Source organism: Puma concolor, chromosome E4 (assembly GCF_028749965.1).
Source record: "Puma concolor isolate L17-30 chromosome E4, mPumCon1.1.hap2, whole genome shotgun sequence".
Taxonomy (NCBI): domain Eukaryota; kingdom Metazoa; phylum Chordata; class Mammalia; order Carnivora; family Felidae; genus Puma; species Puma concolor.
The window spans coordinates 33515408-33529166 of record NC_141683.1 but is presented as its reverse complement, the minus strand read 5'-3'; the positions used below and the strand labels follow the sequence as shown (position 1 = coordinate 33529166).

The following is a 13759-nucleotide window of genomic DNA, read 5'->3' as shown; positions in this document are numbered from 1 at the left end:
AATTTTTACATGTGTCTGTCATCTATCATCTGTATATCTATCAAACTATATTCTAGAATGGTCTAAAGCAATCTTCCAAAACAAAAACAATGGAAGAAAACCATGAGAAAAGACCTGAGGGGGTAGATGAATCCAGTCCAGCATGAAAAAAAATCTGCACCAGGTTTGAAATCTCACCCCATCCTCCAGTGTAAGATGCTTAGAAGCACAACAGCTTTTTGAATTGAAGTCCCTGTGTTTCCCGGGAAGTAGCTGTAAGAGAGGCAGAGGCAGGGATGGCATCAGGAGACTCTGGGGCACCCGCTCCTTTCTGAGTCAAACAGGGGTCACCAGCGGACTCGGACAGATCACCAGCAACACATCAGAGCATGACCTCTGAATAAGACCATGGCACTTAAGAAAATTAACTACCTGCTCATCTTCTACCTCAGTTTCTCACTGCTCACCTACATAAGAAGTAAGACTTTTCCATTTATCAAACTTTTGGCACTTTTCCTGACTCTTAAATGTCTCTAGCAAATAGTTGTTAATGTTGCATGTTCTACAGAATACAACACTTAAAAAAGAAGCACAAAGAATTTGACGTAAGCGAGCGTCCTGTGTTAAACAAGTCATTGGTACCAGTCAGTGTGAGTAATATTCCGATTCTATGAATTCTAATAACTAGATATAGAAAATGTTCTTTTTTAACCCTTTGAGTTAACCCTTTGAGTGGTGGCGAGCAGGGGGCTGAAATGGCTACACAGCAAAGAAGATATTTTGTTGTGGTTACACCTTTTACAAAATAGATTTGGCACTTTATGATTGATATACTTTAAAACGAAGTTCATCATGAGCTATATTACAGTTCATTCCCGATACTCTGTATTTATGTTCACTTTTAAAGAACTTTGTATTGACACATTTGCTCTCCTAATCAAGGGGATCATCTCAATTTTTCCCAAAGGATAATGGTTCAAAGCATCTCTTGCCAGAGAGAAATGGGCTTCCTTTCTATTGTGTGTGCTTCTGTTCTATAAATGAAGATATTATATTCCACAGACATTCCCCAAATAAAAACAGAAGTAATGTTTCTGGGGTAATCTTGTCAGATGTATCACAGTATGGCAAATCAAAGGAGACTGAATGGCCTCAGCTGTGTGTTTATGGAGGACAGTAGCTATTGAATACATTTCAAATGAAGACAGGCAGAGCGTGTGCTTGTCAAAAGGGCTGTGTGATTTGTGTCTGTTGAATCTGAATATCAATAAGGCAAAGCATAGAGCAGCTGCCACTGAACAAGACGACTTGGCATTAATGCCCAGCGTTGTGTAATCTGGGTCACCTTCGGTAGCTGCGCCTGTGAGATTGCTACTTAACACTGTTTCCATCTGAGCATATATGAGAGGTTGGGTGAAAGTGGGAGTAGATTCTATAGGTAGGTAGCTGAGGGTAATTACAGAAAATGCAAGTCAAACTTTAAATAAATAAACAGTAAAATTTACCTGATTGCAATACACAGCACGCACGTGCGCGCGCGCGCGCACGCGCACACACACACACACACACACACACACACACGGATTGTTTTTGTTTTTGTTTTTTGGCAATGTGTTTGTTGAAAAGAGTTGTTATTTAAATAGTTATTCATCCTTATTGAAACTTCAAATGGGCTCCATACAACAGGAAGTGAGGAAGAGAAATGGTATGGTGAGATGTACAGGTGGGAGAAGAAAGGGAGCACAAGAAGTAAGACATAAAATGCAAGGTGAAGTGAGTTTACAGTACATTTTATAGCATCTCTTGGTACTCTTGAAAATATGTCAGCCAAATGAACAAAACACTACCTTCTATTAGAAGTGTCTAATGTGCTGGCATTTTATATGTGCTATATTCCATTTATTTCTTACAACTATACAAATAGATACTATTATAATCATCCACATTTTATAGAATAAGAGAGCAAGCCTCAGATGGCTGTATCAGTATACCTCAGCCTTTGGTGCACATCAGAGAGCTGAAATGTTCGTTGAAGATGCAGTCTCGAGAACAGCCCCAGACATTTAGTATGTCTGGGTGGATCCTAGGAGCCTGTAATTGATCAAGCTCCTTATTTCAAATCCAGGTGTTCACCAGTTCTGCACGACCCGATAAATCTTTCTTGAAAACTTTACTGAGAACATCATGATGCTAGGAATCCTTAAAATTGTAAAAATATAAACATCTCTCTCTCCTCAAAGGGATTCTTTAGGAGAGAAGGTAAGCAATATAAGCCTTCCAAGAATTATTCCCATTTAATATACTTAACGTAGCTATCAAGTAGAATTCGTCATTGATTCCTTTTCATAGCTGAAGCACCTGAGGCACATTCAAGTTTATTTACTTGCCCAAGGCGAGTGCTAGTGAATGGAGAACATTGGACTAGAATCCAATGGTCTGGCTCTGCCTCCTGTGCTCTTAGCTTAAATTTAGGGATTCCCTTGAAAGGATAATGTGGAAGAGGCTTAACACTCCCGATATAATAAACACACAGAAAATCTTAGTTATTAGGTTCATATTTGTTGAATGAATCAATGATTCCTCCTTTTGAATTTTGAAATATATTTTCTTGAGTTTGAGGGAAAAGAGTCACCTTTGGCTCCAAACTATATATATATATATATATGTATACATATACATATATATACACATATATTATATTATATATCTAATATAATATGTTATATTATATATCTAATATAATATGTTATATTATATATATATGTATATTTTATAAAAGTGGTACCTTGCTTGCCTACCAGGGGCATGCCATTTATATTGTTTGTCCAGTGTCCAATGCTCTTTATCTCCTTCTGGAGGAGCAAGTGGGACATGAAGAGTATTAGTGCAGAGTTCCAGAAGTGACATTCACCTCCTCTTCCTGAGCATGTAGATATTCCCCTATACATGGAGTTGCAATGAATTTCCTATTATTCTCCCGGTTGTTTTCTTATATGTTCCACAATTTGCAAAACTGGTTCTCATGTATGGAATCAACTGGATTATAATAATTTACAAAGAGCCATTATTTTTTGCTTCTGATGTGTCAAGAGAGAATTTTATTGGAGGGAGACTTTTCTATAGTCCATTATTGGGGGTTGTTTTAAATAATGAGAGCACCTTGTAATAATTCTCTGTGCAACCTTGATATATGAATCTGTTATGAAGGGCTTTAAAGAAACTACTACAATGAAGCAACTATGAATCAGAAAAGTCATTTGTAGCAATATTTCACTAATCTTTTATATAATTTGAGGCAAATTGAATATTTCCTATGCAAATGCCACATTTAGATTAATTTAAAAGTAATTGTTTTAACCCAACTTCAAAGCGCAGTCAAGAATGTAAATAAAATGTGGTTTGACAGAACTATTATTAAAGCTATTAAATAACTTCAATGACTTTGGGGATGCTATCCAGTCTTCTAGAACCCCTCAGCAATTATTAAGTAACTGAATTTGAATAGAGTTATTTTAATGTTTATTTATTTTTGAAGGAGAGAAAGACAGAGCGTGAGTGGGGAGGAGCAGAGAGAGAGGGAGACAGAATCCAAAACTGAGCTGTCAGCACAGAGCCCGTCGCGGGGTTTGAACTCATGAACTGCAAGATCAGACATGAGCTGCAGCTAGACGCTTAACTGACTAAGCCACCCAGGCACCTCTGAATAGAGTTATTTTAAAGAATATTTTCCTGGGGCGCCTGGGTGGCGCAGTCGGTTAAGCGTCCGACTTCAGCCAGGTCACGATCTCGCGGTCCGTGAGTTCGAGCCCCGCGTCAGGCTCTGGGCTGATGGCTCAGAGCCTGGAGCCTGTTTCCGATTCTGTGTCTCCCTCTCTCTCTGCCCCTCCCCCGTTCATGCTCTGTCTCTCTCTGTCCCAAAAATAAATAAACGTTGAAAAAAAAAATAAAGAATATTTTCCTTTCAATCTATCTCAAGTATAAAGAACAAATAGAATCTATAAAGATATGGTCTGATTTATCCAATCTTAATGTCATTATCAGGAAATACTTGAGGTCAGAGGTTGGTATTATTCATTAGGGAGTAATTGCCTACTCTTCTTTAAATTCTGCACATGTAGAGACATTTAAAAGTTTGGTATTCACTGTGCTAGTTAACAGCTTTGCAACAACATGTTATAAATGGCCTACATAATTATTAGAGAAAAAGATATATCTTCTTCTTCATAAACTTATTATCTTGTCAGCTTATAATAAAATAGTCAATACTTCATGAAGATTACTCACTGTTCCCTAAATAATACAGCAGAATTAATTTTAGCTTCTAGGGGAATCGTATTTTTGGGGAGAATTGCATTCTTTTTTCATTTTTGGTGATTTTCAAAAATTATTAATGGTATTACAATATCATATTTTGAAATTCAAGTGGACAAGAAAAATCAGTTCTTAGTCCTCCTTTATTTTTTAAACTTTTTTTAACGTTTATTTATTTTTGAGACAGAGAGAGACAGAGCATGAACAGGGGAGGGGCAGAGAGAGAGGGAGACACAGAATCTGAAACAGGCTCCAGGCTCTGAGCTGTCAGCACAGAGCCCGACGCAGGGCTTGAACTCACGGACCGTGAGATCATGACCTGAGCCGAAGTCCAACGCTTAACCGACCAAGCCACCCAGGCACCCCTAAAATGTGTATTTATTTTTGAGAGAGAGAGAGAGACAGAGTGTGAGTGGGGGAGGTGCAGAGAGAGAGGGAGACACAGAACTTGAAGCAGGCTCCAGGCCCTGAGCTGTCAGCACAGAGCCCGATCCGGGGCTGGAATTCATGGGCTCAGGAACCGGGAGATCATGACCTGAGCTGAAGTCGGCACCCAACCGACTGAGCCACCCACGTGCCCCAGTTCTTAGGTCTCCTTTAAATTTCACTGCTAATTTATAGGAAATCCAAGAAGCCCAATTTTCTCCTTTTAGAAAATGAAATTCAGAGTGTAACTCTTCCCCATTCACACCATCTTTGCTCATACTCGCTTAAGCTTTGTGATCTGTACTTACATTGAAGTTTGTATTTATCTTGTATGGTATCAAAGTTTGGAATTATCATTTTTGTGTTGATTTATTTCTTTTTTAGTTATGAGACTGTAATACATGACTCTAGGAATCATGGGTGTTTTGCAATCTATATATCCTAAATCAGTGGGAGGCAACTGAGTTAACTCAGGGTAGTCACTCATGGAATAGTCATTAAATAAATAAGTTAATGATGGAATTTTTATAGCATTTGCTATAAGAGTTGAATAGCTTCCGTTTTCGTGACACTTTTGCCTGGTTTTTAATATTCTTACATTGTTTAACTTTTTTATAATAGACTTTATTATTTTTTTGATTCTATTATTTTAGGATAATTTTAAGTTCACAGAAATATTGAAGCAATGATACCGAGGGGTCCCCTGTATCCCACACCTAGTTTCCCAAACTCTCCTTAACTTCTTACCTCTGTATGGTTGATTTGCAGCAATTAATAAACCAGTAGTCATATTATTAACTAAAGTCCATGGTTGATTCAGATTTCCTTAGATTTTATCTGATATCTTTTGTTTTTATTCTGGTGTCCCATCCAAAATACTAGTTTCATTTAGTTGTCCTGTATCCTTAGGTTCCTCCAGGCAGCGGCAGTTCCCTGGGCCTTACTTATTTCTGATGACCTTGACAATTCTTAAGGCATTAGGTATTTTATAGGATCCTCCAGTATTGGGATTTACTTGATGTTTTTCTCATGGTAAGACTGGAATTATTGGTCATTGAGAGGAAGACCACAGAGTTAAAGCATCGTTCTCATTACATCATATCAAGGATATGTACAGTCAACATGATTTCTGACTGTCGATATTGACCTTCATCACCTGGGAGGTGGTATTTGTCTGTACTCTTAGGAAGGACATCACTATGCAGAGCCCACACCTAATGAGTGGGGAATTCTGCTCCCCATCTTGGAGGGCAGAATATCGACATAAATTATTTGGGATTCCTTTGCATGGGAGATTTGATTCTTTTTCTCCATTTATTCATCCAAACATTTATTCAAATATTTATTTTTAAATTTATTTATTTTGAGAGAGAGAGCAGGGGATGGGCGGAGAAAGAAGGAGAGAGAGAGAATCCCAAGCAGGTTCTATGCCACCACCAGTGTGAATTCCAACACGGGACTTGAACTCACAAACCGTGAGATCACGACCTGAGCTGAAACCAAAAGTCGGACACTCAACTGACTGAGCCACCCAGGTGCCCCTCAAAGATTTATTGATATCAGCATGGACGCATGGTTATTAACTACATATTCTGGGCTATAATCTGATAATACTTTGTTATTGAAATGTCCCAGCTTTGTCCACTCAGAGTTCTTTCCATCGGTTCCTGTCCTCTTTTAACTTAAGCTCTGTCCATATGACGTGCTCTTGGAAAACTACCTTACTTTTCTGGCTCTACAGGATGTTCCAGACTTATCTTATATATTTCCTGTGGCAGCCCTAGCCTAAGCTCTTATTCCAACAGGCCCTGGTTCCTTTGTACTAGAGAATGACAATACAAACCAAGACCTAAATGTATGCTAAATGTATGCTAAATGTATGCCAAGACCTAAAGGTATGCTTGTTGCCACTGGGGTATCATTTGTTTAGACCACCTTAGCTGACAGAGCATAGAAGTAAATGTGTATGTATTAACACATGTGTACAGATGTATACACATATATACACATTTGCATATATATTTACATACAATTTATTTATAAATATACTTTTATGTACATTGGTACATAATAAGTTAAATACGAGTTAATACTAATGCCTCTAACTTTATTATCACATGGATTATTCTAGCTTCCTCACCTTGCTTATCTGTAAATTCCTACTCTAACAGTGAGAAATTTGGTTTCTACCATCTGCCATCCATTTACTTATTTAAATTCAGGAAATACAGTTTAAGAAGTATATAAAGTATATAGCAGCATCAGATTCTTAACCCACAATCCTGTAGAAATAACTATCAATTTGAGTACAGTACTTATGTACATTTCCTTTTGTCTTTAATCTTAACACTCTACATGTTTCCAATGCTACTTACGTCAGCGCCCTTTCCCTCACCTCCTTCTGTGTGATTGTTTCATACATTTGTAGTACAGCTAGATTGTTGTGTCACACTCTACATTCCTTCCTGGAATCCCCTGACCTTCCAAATGATTTCTAAAATTTGCATGCAATAAGGTTCTCCCATTGTGCTCTTAAGTTCTGTAGGTTTTGACAATTCATTACAGTGTTATACGAATAGTTTTACTACTCTAAAACTTCCCCGTGCTTTACTTTTTTTGACCCTTCCTTCCTGCCCCAACCCCCAGGCAACTACTGATTATTTTATTGTCTGTAGTTTTGTCTTTTACAGGATGCCATATAACTAGAATCATAAAATCAGACTAGCTTCTTTCAAGTTGCAATATTCAGTTAAGGCCCTGCATGTCTTTTTGTGACTCGACTCATTTCTTTTTTTTTTTTTTTTTTATCATTGTATAGATGTACCAGTTTGTTTATTCAGCCACCTAGTGAAAGTTATCTTGGGTTCTTCCAGTTTTGGGCTAGGGTATTCATTTCCTTGGGCAGCTGTAGCAAAGTACCATAAACCTGGTGGCTTAACCAACAGAAATGTATTTTCTCATGGTTTTGGAGGCCAGAAGTCTGAAATCAAGGTGTCAGCAGGGCCATGCTTCCTCGCAGGCTCTTGTGTAAAATCCTTTCTTGCCTCTTCCTAGCATTGGTGGTGGTCTTTAGTCCTTGGCATCCCTTGGTTTTACAGCTGATCACTCCAATCTCTAAGTACTTGCTGTTCTCCCTTTGTCTATATGTATCTCTTTTATTCTTCTTATAATGGCATCAGTCATATTGGATCAGGACCCATCCTAATAACATCACCTTGATTATATCTACAAAGACCTTATTTACAAATAAAGTCACAACTACAGGTCCTAGGAGTTAGGGCTTCAACATACCTTCTCAGGAGACACAATTCATCCCATAGTATCTACTATGAGTAAAACTCTGATATATGATGAACTTGCTTGATTAATTCCACTTTTATTGGGTGAAAGTAACTTCATATATGTGAATTGAGTTATAAAAGGATTTTTAAAACATGGCAAGTGGTCAATACAGTAGGGTCATATTTTGCTCTTTTTTTCATCTTTCTTGACACTATCCCCACCTTCTACATGGTCAACTTTTTGGTTTGAATTGAGTGCTCAGAAATTTTCTCCCACAGGGGGCGCCTGGGTGGCTCAGTCAGTTAAGCCTCTGACCGGCTCAGGTCATGATCTCACAGTTCGTGATTTCAATCCCCGAGTCAGGCTCTGTGCTGATGGCTCAAAGCCTGGAGCCTGCTTCAGATTCTGTGTCTCCCTCTCTCTCTGCCCCTCCCCTGCTTGCACTCTGTCTCTCTCGCTCTCTCTCATAAACAGTTTAAAAAAAGAAAAAAAAAAGAAATTTTTTCTTACATGGATTTGCCCTATGAAATTAAGTTAGAGTCTGACTAATATAGAGAATGGCACTAGGATTGGGCATAAATGTGTTTCCATATTTTCTTGAGACAAAGAGCCTAGCTCTTTTACCTAAATAAATGTTTGTTACTTTACCTGCTCTCTTTCAGAAACTGTATTTGTTATTTGGGGCACCAAAATATTACCATTATTGGTTTAAAACACTGGTTATACATTACTTTACTCTGCACGCATTATTTGTTGTGTTTATGAACATGCCTTTCTTTATTTTCCTCTTATGTTTTTGCATAACAGTGAAATTAGAGAAGGAAAGCAACTCAGTCATCTAGCTCTAGATCCTATTGTTTTTAAGTTTATTTATTTTGAGGCAGAGACAGTGCAAGTGGGGGAGGGGCAGAGAGAGAGAGGGGGAGACAGAGAATCCCAAACAGACTTCACACTGTCAGTGCAGAGCCCGACACAAGGCTCAAACCCACAAAACTGTGAGACCATTACCTGAGCCGAAACCAAGAGCCAGACGTTTAACCGACAGAGCCACCCAGGTGCCCCTAGATCCTATTTGTTGACAATGTTAATGCTTTTAAATCAATCTTCTAGAATTTCTTTCCCAATTTAATAAAATGCAGCAACTTCTCCAAAGTTTTACAGCAATGTGTTAGGTAGGTTTTCATATACTCCCTAGCTTTTCCTTTGTTCTCTATTAAATGGAAAATTCAAGCCAATAATAACAATAAAAGGGGCACAGAATGAGAAAGGACACTGTGGTAGGAATGGGCATGACTAGAACTGAATGGTTTTGGCTGGGTGCAACAGCAAGTTTACTGGTTCTAGAGGGAAATCAAGGTAAGATTAGTTGTCCCTAGCCTCAAGATAGGATAATTAATAAATATTACAAGGTTTTTTTTTTTAATCCAATGACTTCATTTATTCAACAAATATTTTTAAGTCTATATGGTTGATACTGTTTTAGGCTCTGAGGATGCAGTAGTCAACAAAGAGACCAAAATCCATGCTATAGTAAAGTTTATATTTTAATGGAATAAGAGAGACGAAAACCAAATAAACAAGCACAATGTGTCCTTGTGAGCTAGCGGTAAGTGCTTTGGAGAAAGGCAAAGGATGAGAGACAGAGAGCAGGCAAACCATAAGGATATGTAGGTGAATAATATTTTGGCAAAGAAACAGCCAAGTACAAAGGTCCTGAGGCAGGAATGTGCCTATAGTGTCTGAGCTATTGCAAAGTGTTCAACACCGCTGGAGTGGATTAAGCAAAATAGAGCAAAGTACCAGGAGAGGCGTCAGCAGTTTATTATCTGCGTCTGTTCTTACAGTGACCCTACACAGCAAGTTATTATTAAGCCAATTAGGACACTGAAGGCCAAGAAAGCTTATGTGAAATATTTAAAACACAGTTATGAGGTGATAAACAAAGATTTAAACTCAGGTCTTTCAGGTTCTATTACTCACCCTAGCTCACAATAGCCACAAGGTAAACAAACGTTTAGGATTTTGCAAGTCCTCCACTAAACCACTCTAGCCGGCAATGAGTAATGGCGGAAGTAATCGCATCACAGGGATTTTGGCAAATGTTACAAGTCAGAAGCTTTTTATTTTTTTTTAATTATTCCTAGATAACTAAGTATCCATTTCACCTTTAAAGCTTTTCCAAATTAAACATGTTTACAGTTTCAACTGCTATCCCACTCTTGTGACTAATTTCTGTAGAGGCAGGAATTGCTCCTATGTAACCTAGGTTAATCTCACTGGAGTCTTTTTGGTACTTTACATAATTGTCCTGATAATTCCTATTGAATAATTCTTTTCTCTAAATTCAAAATTCTGTGACCCTTTAAAATAAGTCTACTTTAGGCAAATTGGTGAGAGCAGGAGGCTAATGAGGTTGCGTTTATGGTTCAGTCTCAGTACGGGTCAGTCTGCGTCACACAGAGACCAAGTCTATTCAACAAGTAATGGCCTGGTCAGCTGGCCTCAGATTTGTAGTGTTGAGCACAAGGAGAAAGAATGAAAATAGTTCTTAGCAAATCAAGTATCATTGTTGGAAAAATCAACTGTGAGTTAGCGGCAATAACTTTTTCACACAGTAAACGAATCATTGGGATTTCATCTATCTCTATAATTTTAGTTATCCTTCCTCGTAAATGTAGTTGAAGGGTAATTATTTACAGTCAGCATCAATTTTTAAATAAGGAGGGTCAGAACATTCAGATTCAGGCCCTGGTCCAACAGTTAGTTGCCTGTCCATGAATGCATCATTGAGGCCGACAGGTCTCTAATTGCTCATTTGTAAAGTGAGGGGGGTTAGGTTATATAATGACCAAGTTTTCTTTGAGATCTACATTTGATGATTCCATGATTATTTTAAATGGTTGAATCTTAGAGTTTTAGAAGAGTATTTTTAGTAATCTCATCCCCTATGAACTAGCTTTCGCTAGGTTACACTACAGTAACAAACAGACCCAACAGTTCAGTGGTTTACAACAAAAAAGATTTATATTTTGTTTCCACGGTACAGTTTGATTGCAACCTCATGTGTCTTTTTCATCTGGGCACACAAGTGGAAGGGGAAATTCCTTTCCAGAAAATGGCGTTTTCAAGGCAGAGGGAAAACAACAATGGTAGAACCATGTAAAGTCTCTCAAACCTTTAGCTTGTAGGTGGCTTATGTCACTTTGGCTCACATTTCACTGTCCAAAGCAGGTTGTGGCTAAGCCTGATGTCATTGGACCAGGGATGTCTTATGGCAGAAAATATATGAAGCAAATAATATAGTCTACTTCATTTTTCTCTTGTTTCCAACTTCCAGGAAGATATTTCTTTTCTTTTTTTTAAATACATATATTTTTAATTAATTAATTTATTTTGAGAGAAAGAGAGAGAGCATGTGCATGTGAGTAGGGGTGAGGTAGAGAAAGAGGAGAGAGAATCCTAAGCAAGCTCCACACTGTCAGTGCAGAGCCTGATGCTGGGCTCAAGCTCATGAACCATGAAATCATGAACGGAGCGGAAACCGAGTCAGGCACTCAACCAACTGAGCCACCCAGTGGCTGCAGGAAGATATTTCTAAACAACTTTATTTAAATAACCATTGGAGGAGATTATTTAAAGTGAATGAATAATGAATCATACGATTTAAATGACATTGACAAACATTTCAACAAATATTTTTTTAAGCAATTAAATATGAGTTAGGTATTGACTATAGAAAAGACCTTTATTCTCCAAGAATATCCATACTACAGTGGAGTGGACAGAGGTATAAAGGTACACATTGTGGTCTAAGAGAATAATCACACTTTGAGATATTGTCAGATGTCTAAGCATTGATCTGGGCATTCTTTCCAGATGTAGAGATAGAAAATTTAGGTCAAAAGGTCAAACTAGTCTTGTGATATAAAGAAATGTTTTCTGAAAGGGAATACAATCCAGCTTGCTCTGAAATAATTGGCCCTAGTAAAATTATGGTTTGATGTTAATTTCAATTCAAATTTGGGGAATGGCACACCCAGTTTGTATGTTTTAAATTCCTATGTGTCTTCATCTTGATTTATCACTAGAACCTTGAAAGGAAAAGCTGTTTCTCCCTGTACTCACTACTTTACTCACACCCAATACTTCAACCCTTCTGTCCACAAATTGTGTGTGTTTTCCCTCACCAAGTGATTCTCCGATTCTCTGTGGATACCAGCTGGGCGTCCCATAATTCAGTTCAATTCTGATACTATGTACCTGCGATCGGTGCCACCTGCACAGGTTAAGGTCTCCGTCTCCCAAGCCCACCCACCCCCACCACCCCTACTTCACACACCAATTGCAAGTTCAGTTGTCACTTGTGCTTCTGACAGACTGGCTATGAATCAGAAGTTCCCACGTCTACTTTCTCAGGTTTGGTAATTTGCTAGAGTGGCTTACGGAACTCAGGGAAAAAAACCCAAAAACAAAACAGTTTACTTACCAGATTGTGATTTACTCTACAAGGATACAACTCTGGCACAGATGGAAGAGAAGCCTAGGGCAAGACATGGAAGGTGGAAAAGGATGCAGAGGTTTTGCGCCCTCTCCAGGAACCTCCACGTGTTTAGTAACCCGGAAGCTCTCCAAACTCCTCCAGTTAGGGTTTATTGAGGCTTCATTGTATAGTCACAACAATTAAATCATTGACCATTGCTGATTAAATCAACCTCCAGTTCTTTTCCCTTCCCCAGGGATCAGGTGATGGGGCTGAAAGTTCCAACCACCGAATTACACAGTTGGTTCCCCAGGCAACCAGCCCCCATCCTGTGGTTATCTAGGGGTTTTCCAAAAAATCACCTACTTAACAACCACTGGTGTGTTTAGAGGGCTTACTACGATTTAACAAGCCACTCCTTTCAACTTTATTGCTTTGAAACGATTTTGGGAACCAAGGACAAAAACCCAAATATTGTAAAAACAATGCTCCGATGCCTCTTGGGAAATTACACGAGTTTTAGGAGCTATGTGCCGGGAACTATGGACGAAGGCATATCACAAAATCACACATCTCTACCAGAGGTTGGGTAGCAAAAGAGAAGAGAAATAAAAATGCAAGGCTTTACATTTTAGGTATCAATGCCTAAAAACTGCAACAAACACACTATTATAAGAAGTCTTGTTTGTTAAAAGAAGAACTGAGACAAATAAAAATTTTATTTTAGGAAAATCCATTTGAATCAGGCCATGCCAAATGGGAAACAGGAGCATTTCCCTGACAAGAGCTGGGGAAGGACTTTTATAGACAGCAGGTGGAAGCAAAGTAAGGAAATTGTTTGATTGGCTAATACTTTAAGCTGTTGCCTTTATTTGGGAAAACCCAGTTGACTGTGATTGGTGGGCCTCAGGTTTTGATTTCTCTCTCTTTTTTTTAAGGTTTATTTATTTTTGAGAGAGAAAGAGAGAGAGAGAACATGGTGGAACAGTCAGAGAAAGAGGGAGACAGAGAATCCAAAGCAGGCTCCATGCTGACAGCAGAGAGCAGGATGTGGGGCTTGAACTCATGAACTGCGAGATCGTGACCTAAACTGAAATCGGTGCTTAAGCGACTGAGCCACCCAGGTTTTGATTTCTTAACTTTGAGGCGTTACAGATGTAGGTTTTGGTTTGCTTATGGAGGCTTGCTAAGGCATTGGGCTACCTCAGCAGGGGCCTTCATGTTTAATTAATACTTTATGGATGAAAAGCCTTAAGAGAAGCTGCTGCAATCTGCCTATTA

The 13759-nt window shown here is 38.5% G+C and overlaps 1 protein-coding gene across 1 annotated transcript in view; it reads left to right on the top strand.

The window, feature by feature from the left end:
- Positions 1-221: 221 nt before the first annotated feature.
- The window catches only part of CRB1 (crumbs cell polarity complex component 1), a 215075-nt gene continuing 201537 nt past the window's right edge, over positions 222-13759 (top strand). Inside the window, exon 1 of the mRNA XM_086694610.1 lies at positions 222-457. Within this exon, the coding sequence (XP_086550736.1) occupies positions 388-457 (70 nt within the window). The 5' untranslated portion in view covers positions 222-387. The remainder of the gene's footprint in view (positions 458-13759) is intronic.